At 47.8% G+C, this 11,660-nt stretch overlaps 1 protein-coding gene across 1 annotated transcript in view; it reads right to left on the reverse strand.

Moving 5' to 3' along the window:
* nol4la (nucleolar protein 4-like a) overlaps positions 1–11,660 on the reverse strand; it is a gene marked incomplete at both ends in the record, with an annotated part of 45,272 nt that overhangs the window by 12,544 nt on the left and 21,068 nt on the right. The window contains 3 exons of the mRNA XM_080533769.1: positions 4,144–4,253; positions 6,422–6,533; positions 7,890–8,045. Of these exons, the coding sequence (XP_080389895.1) occupies positions 4,144–4,253; positions 6,422–6,533; positions 7,890–8,045 (378 nt within the window). The remainder of the gene's footprint in view (positions 1–4,143; positions 4,254–6,421; positions 6,534–7,889; positions 8,046–11,660) is intronic.

Here is an 11,660-nt window from a genome sequence, read left to right on the forward strand (position 1 = left end):
CAGAATCCCTTCAGTGAAGCAGTTAAGATATCACCACAGGAGGCCCAGACCTGCAGCTCCCTGATGCCCACACACGCTGTGGGCTGCGTTATTGTTTATTAATATACAGTACTTAGCAAAGACAAGGGCCAAAAGCCTCGGAAATAAACCCCCTGCATGTCATGAATGTATGACAACAGACAGAGAACTCCGAAAGAATAGGAAAGAGGGAGAATTGTGTCTACGCTTAGCTCTATACTCCAACAGTCGTCATGGAGGAGTGGAAGAAGATTCCAGAAGCAACCTGTGCAGCCCTGGTGAATTCCATGCCCAGGAGGGTTAAAGCAGTGCTAGATAACAATGGTGGTCACACAAAATATTGACACTTTGGGCACAATTAGGACATGTTCACTATGGGGTGTACTCACTTTTGTTGCCATCTGTTTAGACATTAACAGCTGTGTACTGAGTAATTTTCAAAGGACAATAAATCTATACTGTTATTCAAGCAGCACACTGACTACTTTAAGTTATATCAAAGTTTCAGTAGGATAGTGTTATCCCCTGAAAGGATATAACAGAATATTTGCAAAAATCTAAAGGGTGTACTCACTTTTGAGATATACTGTACATAGTCACCATATTGCAGCAGGTGTGTTTCTGCTTAGTCAGCGGTGTTCTGACTCATCATTCGTGCGGGCATAGGAGAGCTGTCGATAGTCTAGTATTGATTCTCGGCTTTGCGTTTGCCTTTGGAGTTCTGCTCCTGGTGTCTGTCAACACGGAGACCAAAGAGACGTCAATGAAAGTCAAGGAATCCACTAGCAGGCTAAGATACCAGAAGAGAAAATCAATCTGAAATAATAGCCAACACCTTAGACTTGCCAAAAAACAACAGTTTGGAACATCATTAAAAAGAAGAGAAAAAAAACAACAAAATCTCTGATGGGCTCAGCAGTCGTAAACAGGCTGGTAGGACAAGGAAGACTTCTACAGAGGATGACCGAGGCAGGCTCACCACGATAAAGAAAACACCCCAAAACAACTGTTCCACAGATCAGGAATTCTCTCCAGGACGTAGAACAACTGTCCCACAGATCAGGAACCTTCTCCAGGAGGTAGAACAACTGTCCCACAGACCAGGAACTCTCTCCAGGAGGTAGAACAACTGTTCCACAGATCAGGAACTCTCTCCAGGAGGTAGAACAACTGTCCCACAGATCAGGAACCCTCTCCAGGAGGTAGAACAACTGTCTCACAGATCAGGAACCTTCTCCAGGAGGTAGAACAACTGTCTCACAGATCAGGAACACTCTCCAGGAGGTAGAACAACTGTCCCACAGATCAGGAACACTCTCCAGGAGGTAGAACAACTGTCCCACAGACCAGGAACCCTCTCCGGGAGGTAGAACCACTGTCCCACAGACCAGGAACCCTCTCCAGGAGGTAGGCGTGAATGTGTCAGAGACTAACATCGGCAGAATACGTCACCAGCCGAACTACAGAGGCCTCACTGCGAGGTGCAAACCACTAGTTATCCTCAAAACGGACGGTCAGGTTACAGTCGACTGAAAAGCACCTAACAAGTCTGCAGAGATCCGGAAAACTGTCTTGTGGACAGATAAGACGAATATGATCATGTAACAGAGTAATTGCAAGAGGACGGTTTAGAGGAAGAAAGGATCTGCCCAAGATTTACTGCACAGGTGTTATGTATTTTATGTAATACAAATAAACATACCCAACATCTGGTGCGGTGAATAGGTCACAGACTTCAGGCAGTTATTGCATACAAAGAATTGTCTACGAAATACTAAACATAAGCACTTTATTTTATGATTATATATGTCCCCCCCCCCCCCCCCCCAATACCTTTATAGCCTTGAAATAATATAATAGTGGGAGTGTTCTGAAAGCAATCTGGAAAAAAAAGAAAATACTCTGAGAATGAGCTGAGAATTAGCTGAGAATCTCTACTTTGATTTTGACCCCATAGTAATTACTGTGTAATCAGGCCTAACTAATGGAGCGTAGAGCTAAAGGAAGACAAGACGCTTCCTCTTTCCCATACTTCTGGAGGAGGGAGGGCCCTGTAGTACGTAGTCGTACAGCAGAGCACATTCCTTACACATAAGTACACACACTGGCCTGTCCTCCTGGGGATACGCTCCCCTTTGTAGAGGACTGAGCAGCATGGCTCTATTAGGTACCAAGTGATGCATGTGGAAATAGAGCCACAGAGGGAGGGAGGGAGAGAGATGGAGGGAGGGAGAGAGAGAGAGGGAGAGAGATGGAGGGAGGGAGAGAGAGAGAGGGAGAGAGATGGAGGGAGAGAGAGAGAGAGAGAGATGGGGGGAGAGAGAGAGATAGAGGGAGAGAGAGAGAGATGGGGGGAGAGAAAGCGCTACAGAGGGAGAGAGAGAGAGAGAGATGGGGGAGAGAGAGAGAGAGAGATGGGGGAGAGAGAGAAAGAGAGAGAGATGGGGGAGAGAGAGAGAGAGCGCTACAGAGGGAGAGAGAGAGAGAGAGAGAGAGAGAGAGAGAGAGAGAGAGAGAGAGAGAGAGAGAGAGAGAGAAGGAGAGGGTAGAGGAACAGAGACGTGGGAACAGGGATGGGGGGGATGGAGAGGAACTGATAGTGGCTTGCGATAAGTAGAATAGGAATATTGTAGGCTACGCATATAGACTGTATACTGCCTATGTCTGTAATACCATGATGTAAGACACGGCGAATAAAACATAAACTGAAAACAAGAAAGGAAACGAATAAAAGAAGAAATAAAATTTAAAAACGTAATAAAGTTATCAAATTAAGTCATCTGATATAATGTAAAGGAAAAAGTCACGAGGCGTAATTGATTAAGTTGTTTGCGAGCGCTATCGACTAAAAATAATGTAGTATACGTTAATCCTGAAAACCTGCGAAACCAATAAAAGTAAAGGGTGTTTCCAATAATAATAATAATAATAATAATATAATAATAACAACTTTTATTTGTATAGCGCTTTTCCTGCAAACGTTGCAGCTCAATCCATCAAAGCGTTCATCCTGTAACATCGGGTCGATGTCGTTAAAACCCTTTAATTCTGAACGGGACAGCAAACCATCATTGGTTTGGGTCTGCAGATATATTCAAGCCTTTTAAAACCTCGGTGTCAACAGTGGACTGCCTCCTTTGAGATATTATACATGTGGGCTATAAACCAAAGCAAACGTTTCCGTAGAGAAGCGAGAGAGAAGGTGGTTAAAGCATAAAGGCCTACCTTAAACCTTAAAGGGTCGCGCTCCTGTCACTGATGAACGTGTGTTGTTTATTCTCTCCTCCTTCGACTCTGTCCTGTGGTCCGCCCGGTAATTTCGCTCACATTCTTGGCTGCGTTCGTAAACTCGCTCTGAGAGCGCCGGAGCGCACACTGGGTTCAACGTCATAAAGGGACCAAGTAATTTGATTGGACAAAGAGGCGTTCCTTGAGTGCTGATCGGATTCCAGAGGGAATTTACGAACGCACCCTCTAACCAGCGCTTCAACGTTGCTGTCAGCGCTCGAAAACGAGGCGGAGCTTGGCCGCTTATGACTCTAGTATAATAAACATTTACGGTACACTATCGTGACGCCTACAGTCAAATCCCCGCGGTATCTGATTAGTAATTCTCTCTCCTCCCTTTCCATTAACCCTGCTTTTGTTTGGTCAAATAGATTGTTGACTATAGAGTATTGTAGCTGTATCTGTTTTTCATCAATTAAACCAGAATATGATGCAAGGACTGTACACTACACACAAGCACCCAGGCACCAACCCCCACACCCACACATCCGGACCCACATACACCCCCCCACACACACACCACCTAGACCGATAACCACCTACACACACACACACAAACACACACATCCGCATCCACCTCTACACATATACACACACACACTCACACACTCCCAGAGCGATACCCACACACACACACACAAACACACACATCCGCATCCACCTCTACATATATACACACACACACACACACACACACACACACACACACACACTCCCAGAGCGATACCCACACACACACACATCCGCACTCACCCCTACACACACCCACACAAACACACACACACACACACACACACACACACACACACACACACACACACACACACACACACTTACCCTTTCATTGGCAGTCATGCACTGTAGTTTCATCTGTTTCAAGTAGGTGGCAGTGAGAGGCATGTTGTAGTCGATGAGGTCTGGGACCAGGGAGGTCGGTCGATCGTTCTCTGCGGAGAGCAAACAGTCACACAGCACTGTGAGAGGACGGTCTGGGAAACACTCACATTAATCAGGTAGGCCCTATTAGAGCCTCTCATCTGTAGGCCGTTAAGCACAGCACTAGATAAGCTAAGTGGACGATAAAAACACAGGGACGGACATGTTCAAGGAATATAGTGTCCATTGGTTTTTCCTTCACAGCATTTATTACTGACTAATGTCTGACCTATCTCATCATCTCACCAGACCTGGGTCTGAATCATGAGCTGATTATAACGCAATAATGACCACCGATAGAGAAAGTACTACTATCCCTAGAGTCCAAAGTCTGCTCATCCTAGTAGAGACCTTGAGTTGTGAAACCAAACAATGTGTAACGGGAAGCCTAGCTGCATTCCCCGTCGTGGCCACTAGAGGGACGCTGTGATCGCGTTTTGGAACTCCGTCACACACAGCGGGATGAGCTTTGTTTTCTAGGAACCTCTGGAGTCTTTTGTTACATCAATTTTTTGGGGGGTTTATTGATGACTTTGCCTCGGCTTTGAACCGAGGGTGTCACTTCAGAAATATCCTAAAATGCCTGAAAAGCACAAGAGGAGACCTAAGATAGATTTGGGATAACACAGACATCTGTTCAATGGCGTGTGAGTCACATGTGACTATACCAGTAGTTCTGTGTAAGGGTTTATCATACAGAGATAAAGTTGCCCTGTCTTATTTGAGAGTTATGGGAACTTTGACTGTTTTATAATTGATGTATTATGTTAATAATTTTGTCTTACTAATGGCATAGCTAAAATCATTAATAATTCATAATTCTATACATATGTTAAAGCCACGTATCAGAGCTCCCTCCTAGAAGCAGATATATATACCGTGACCTGTGTTAATAATTAGACAGCAAAGCATTTTAAGAAACATATTTTGGCTCTATAGGCCGATTCAAAACGTTTGCAATTACTAAGGTTAAAGTAGAGATTTGGTGAGGCTGCATTCTCATTTTATGCACCCAAATTGTGGAATGCACTGCCAGTTTACATTAGGGATGCAACCTCAGCACATATGTTCAAGTCAAGACTAAGTCAAGACTTGCCTTTAAATGACTAAATAATTAAATTAAAATTATAAAAACCCATCCTTTTAATATTGCATTTAAATTACAAAATAATTAAATTAAGATTATATAATGATTAAAGCACTTTGAGCTGCAACGTTTGCAGGAAAAGCGCTATACAAATAAAGTTATTATTATTATTAAAGTAGAGATTATCAGCTTGTATTTGAGGGTATTTGTGTACATATTGGTTTCAACCTTTAGAAACAACAACACTTATACACAGTCCCCCTATTTCAGGGCACCAAAAGTAATGAGATAATTGCCTTGACAGGTGTTCCTGGTTAGTCAGGTGTGTTCTGCCACATCATTTGTGAGAGCTGTCTAGTGAAATGTCTAGTTATGTCTCTGGTTCTAGGCTTTGAGTCTGCTGTCGCTGTCTGTCAAAAGAGGTGTCAATGAAAGTCAAGGAAGGCTGAAGAATCATTAAAAATACATCAGAAACACAGCCAAAACCCTAGGCTTGTCAAAATCAACAGCTTGACATATTTTTTTTTTTCATCAACAACCATCTTGCCTGCTGGAGTACCAAGCAAAGACCTCCAATCTCACTGGATGGGGCTTTCAGACATAGCAACTAGGGAGTTTTTCAAGGCCCAAAAAAAGTAGTAAGTAAGTTCTTGATTGGTCAACCTTCAGATTTGAATCCAATTGAACGAGACCGCAAAACAGATAAATGAAGATGACCGCAGTACAGGCCTGCCAGAACCTCGTCAGAGAAGATACCCAGCGTCTGGTGGGCGTCAAGGGGTCACAGACTAGGATTGCCGATCAAATAAACACAAGTGCTTAATTTGGACATTATATGCCCCCATATGTCCCATTCCTTTTGGTGCAGAGAAACTATGTATAAAAAGTGCTGTCATTTCGAATACACAAATACCATCAAATATAAGCTATATTGTTTAATTTACAATCGCAAACTATTGGAGGTATAGAGCCAAAATAAGAAGAAAAGATTGCTTCTCTGTCCCATTACCTACATGTAAGGGCCCAGATAATGACAAATCAATAAACTGACACATAGATACATGAGTAGTTGCCTGACTGGGGTTGCCTGACCTTTGAACTCTGCGGTGCTGGGGTTGATGTGCATCCTCTTCTGACACTCTCCGCAGCTCATCAGGAAGCGTGTCACCGCCTCTCGGGGCAGGAAGGCGTACGTCTCCGCTATCTGCATCACAAGAGAGGGCAAAGGTCACAGGTCAACAGCAGTCAGACGGGTCATAGAGGTCGACAGGCTATCAAAGCGACAGTTATGGGTTATTATTTCTCAGGGGCAGGTTTTTTTCCTCTCCTGACCCTGTGACCTGGGTTATTTCTAGGTTATAAATATAACTAGGGCCTGGAGTTGTTCCTGGTCAAGACATTTTTTAAAGAATGGCTAGGACCTTGTGGTCATGTGACTATAACGCTGTGTTGTTTGGCGGTTGGCATGGTTACGATTTGCCATGCAACTGTTCACACTGTGGTGTTTAACTGCCCAGGCCCTGACTCTACCTGTTACCATCTCACCTTCATCTTGTTCCTCCTCTGGTATCCCAAGATATCCCTCCTCCTCCTCCTTCTTTTCCTCCTCCTTCTCCTCATATCTATTCCCCTCTCACCCTCTCTCTCTCTCTCTCTCTGTTCCTCTGTCTCTCCTCCCCCCTCTGTTTAGCTCCCTTCTCTGTTTATCTCGCCTCTCTGTCCCCCTCGGCGCTTTTTTCGGCTCACAACACGACCTTCACGTGACCATGGCAAGGCAGCAGGGGTGTCCGACTCCCTCCCCCCCTCCCTCCCCCCTTCCCCCCTCTCCCTCCCCCCCGAGGCGGCAGAGAGGGAAAGGCCACCCAGAGGAGTAGGACTCTGCGTGGTCCCAGAAGGTTCCGTATTATTGTTCGTAGCCCCGTTGGCGGTGAGCCTCCTCAAAAGGGTACGGGCTATGAGACGTGACAGGATCTCTCTACAGGGGGCGGGGGGGGGGGGCTGTGTTTCTGTGTTTCTGGTGGCTCTCTGGTCCCCCAGGGGTGTGTTACAGCCATGCCCCCCCCCCCCCGACACACACACACACAGACCAAAACACCCTCACTCTGGCTCTATGACTCAGACTTTATCCTGAATTCAGCGTGCAGTGGATACAGTGTACCTCACCTACAAGAGAGTCCGACCGTGAAAACACGATTACTTTAGATAAGTAATTTAGTTTTTGACAAGTTCTGTAGTCTGAACACTACCCAGGGTCAATATCAGAAGGTGCTGTTTGGTCTTAGATAGGTTATCTTTCAGCACACGTCTGTAATGAAAAAACAACAAAAACAACCTACATCTAGAAGTTACTCTTGATGCGGTTTATGCACCATAAAAGCTATTAGCACCCGGTTATGGGCGGTTGGTGGTTGCCTCGGTAACCGTTGTTGATGCTGGGAATTAAAGTCACAGCCAGGCTAGCAACCATATGTCGACGGCACATGATATTATAATAGCATAGACATATGTTATAGTTAATTTGGTATATTGATTGATTGATTGATTGATAGGTGTCACATACCGCTTTGTAGGTCTTCTTCTGGCCGGCGTGTTTGGGCGCTCTACCCGGATCAGCGCCCATCTCCACGTGCATGGCGTAGATGATGTCGAAGAAGTCCTCCACCACGGCCACGCGCTTCAGGGACGAGCTGTCCTGGGCGGAGCCGCCGTCTGAACACTGGAACACACAGAGAGGCTCAAATTTAGTCCCTGGTCTGTCTGAGGCCTACACACTGGACGAGCATCGGGGACATGTGTTTTGTGTATCGATTATCGAATATTGAAAACATTTCCGAAATGACGGTGACACACACAAACACGTATTATGACCTGACCATGTTCACTTGACACAGGGGAAAAACTCTGGGCCTCAAGGTCAAAGTTAAAGAGCCGTCCCTTGGTTTTTCCTGGTAAGCTCATGTGTGGTTTGGTGGGTGTGGAAAGTCTGGTCCATCTGTTTTTCCAGAACTACCATCCAGATTAGTGTCACTGCTGGAGTTGGAACAGGGCACCTCTGAGACGACCCCCCCCCCTACGAGGGCTATATCTGGGCTCAGAGAAGTCCTGGGAGCGTGGCTACAAATCACCTCCACTACACTGGCACAGCTTCAATACTATACTATACTAATCACTAACCCTAACCCCTTCAATACTAGACTAATCACTAACCCTAACCTCTTCAATCGTCTCTATATGACACCCCGTTTAGGTTAATCCTACACTGCAGAGAGAGAGGGGGGGGGGAGAGAGAGAGAGAGAGGGAGGAATAGATAGGGGGGGAGAAAGCAGAGAGAGAGAGAGAGAGAGAGGTGGGGTGGGACACAGAGAGAGAGAGAGGGAGAGGGACAGAGGGACACAGAGAGAGAGACACACAGGGAGAGACACACAGAGAGAGAGGGACAGAGAGAGGGAGAGAGGGAGGGAGGAATAGATAGGGGGGGGGAGAGAAGGCAGAGAGATGGCTGGGGCTGGGATGAGTAAGGCACCACCTCTTCTTCGCTGCAGGGTTTAAAAATAACACCACCCCTACTGTACAACACCACCAGCCCCTCCCTCCCCCCCCCCGCCACCCCGCTTCATGTACCCATGACCTCGTCGCCATAGAAACTGCTACCGATCTCTCTCTCTCTCTCTCTCTCTCTCTCTCTCTCTCTCTCTCTCTCTCTCTCTCTCTCTCGGGCAGGTGTGCGGGGCAGAGGGGTCATGTGACACACAGCGGAACTCGAATCACTACGACAACCAACGGCCTCGTCTCCACAATAACCACATGGGGCTTTTCTCTTTACTTGTTCAGTGCCACTGGTCTCTCTCTGTCTCTCTCTCTCTCTGTTCCTCTCTCTCTCCCTCTCTCTCTCTGTCTCTCTCTCTCTCTCTCTCTCTCTCTCTCTCTCACACTCTCTCTCTCTGTTCCTCCCTCTCTCTCTCTGTCTCTCTCTCTCTCTCTCACACTCTCTCTCTCTCTCTCTGTCTCTCTCTCTGTCTCTCTCTTTCTCTCTCTCTGTCCCTCTCTCTCTCTTTCTCTCTCTGTCTCTCTCTCTCTCTCACACACTCTCTCTCTTCCTCCCCCCTCCCTCCATCCCCCCCTCTCTCTCTCTCTCCCATTTCATCCCCCCCATCCACATATTTTCGTTTCATCCCCTCATTACTGCATATTGCCTCATATTTATTTTCAAATCCTACATGTTGTTGGCGGCCCCTCTCACTGGGGTAGTACGGTCTATATGGTACCGCCTTACGGTGTGAACACAGACGTGATGTATGAACTATAGCAGTCACCATCTCTGTGTCCTGGCCAAGCCCTGGTAGAGATGAGAGGGCAGTGGAACAAAGGAAGAGGGAATATTTTTCAGACATTGAATTTAACTGAATCCCTCGTCATATGATTCTCCTGTTTGCTCCTTACACAAGCCTTTTGGTTTGTGACTGACGTTGGACATTATATCAGCTGGGGTGTCATAGCTGGGGGTGGTGGTGGTGGGGGGGGCGCAGGGGGAGGGTGTTGGGGTGGGGGTTCCTTCCCTGTTAGAGAAGGAGGGAGCCGGGGAGTTGAGATAGTTACCCTGTGGCGTCCCAGTGGAACATTCTTCCCTCTCTTCTCTGACATTTCTATCCTGCCTCCTTACAGTCTGACATTTCTTCTTATTTTTTTTCTCCCTTTTCCTCTCCTCCAACTGTGGTCCCTCCTCCCTCCCCTCCTCCCCTCCCCTCCCCTCCTCCCCTCTGCCTCTCTTCTTTGCCTCCTCTCTCTCTCTACCTCTCTCTCTGTCCCGGCCGCCCCCCCCCCCTCCCCCCACCTCCCCTACGTCCCCCCTCTCCCTCTCTCTCTTCCTTGCTCCCGCTCTCCCAAGTGCGAGGTAATGATCGTTGCCATGGCAACTAAAACCAGCTCACAGAGCGGGTTTGTTTTAATCCGGCCCTCTCTCTCTCTCTCCCTCTCTCTCTCTCCTTCTCCCTCCCTCTCTCTCTCTCTCTCTCTTTCTTCTCTCCTCTCTCCCTCTCTCTCTCTCTCCCTCCCTCTCTGTCTCCCTCCATCTCTCCCTTTCTCTTTCCCTCTCTCTCTCTCTCCCTCTCTCTCTCCCTCGCTCTCTTCCTCCACTCCTCCAGCCCCTCTCTCAGTGTCAGCATGGTCACCGTGTGATGATACCAATTAAATAATAACAACAATCCCCCCCCTCCCCCTCCCCCTCCTCCTCCTCCTCCTCTTCATCATCATCATCATTTCTACTACGAGGTAATATCATCCACTAATGACATCATCATCCTCCTCATCACCATCCGGGACAATAGTGTGAGTTCCATTCATACAGGGTTTAAGTCATCACGTGCATCACCCATTCTCCCTCTGCACCTCCCATCTGGGTAGAGACCGGAGCAGAGCACAGCAGAATCCTGCCCTGTTCAGCAGAGCTACAACACCCCGAATACTGGCATTGTGTATTTACTGTAAGGCAGGGGAGGCTGGGGGAGGTAGAACACCAGGGGAGGCTGGTGGAGGTAGAACACCAGGGGGAGGCTGGTGGAGGTAGAACACCAGGGGAGGCTGGGAGAGGTAGAACACCAGGGGAGGCTGGGAGAGGTAGAACACCAGGGGGAGGCTGGGGGAGGTAGAACACCAGGGGAGGCTGGGAGAGGTAGAACACCAGGTGAGGCTGGGAGAGGTAGAACACCAGGGGAGGCTGGGGTAGGTAGAACACCAGGGGAGGCTGGTGGAGGTAGGACACCAGGGGAGGCTGGGGGGAGGTAGAACACCAGGGGAGGCTGGGGGAAGTAGAACACCAGGGGAGGCTGGGAGAGGTAGAACACCAGGGGAGGCTGGTGGAGGTAGAACACCAGGGGAGGCTGGGGGAGGTAGGACACCAGGGGAGGCTGGGGGGAGGTAGAACACCAGGAGAGGCTGGACAATAAAAATGGTACCCGATGCCTCCCCGCTTGGCACTCAGCATTAAGGGTTGGATTGGGGGGAGGGAGGTAAGACCCTGCGACATACCAGCGTCATGTCCAGGGGGTGTACTTGTACATCAGGCCGCCTCACGCTACGGAAACAGGAGATAGGCTCCTGCCCCCTAAGGGCCGTTAGGCTCCAGAACCATCGCTTCTCAAGGCTACTTAGAGAGAGACAGAGAGAGAAACAGAGAGAGAGAGAGAGAGAGAGAGAGAGAGGGAGAGAGAAAGAGAGTGTGAGAGAGAGAGACAGAGAGAGAAACAGAGAGAGAGAGAGTGTGAGAGAGAGAGAGAGACAGAAAGAGAGAGAGAGAGTGTGAGAGAGAGAGAGACAGAAAGAGAGAGAGAGAGA

This window comes from Nansenia antarctica (assembly GCF_963989245.1).
Source record: "Nansenia antarctica genome assembly, chromosome: 6".
Classification (NCBI taxonomy): domain Eukaryota; kingdom Metazoa; phylum Chordata; class Actinopteri; order Argentiniformes; family Microstomatidae; genus Nansenia; species Nansenia antarctica.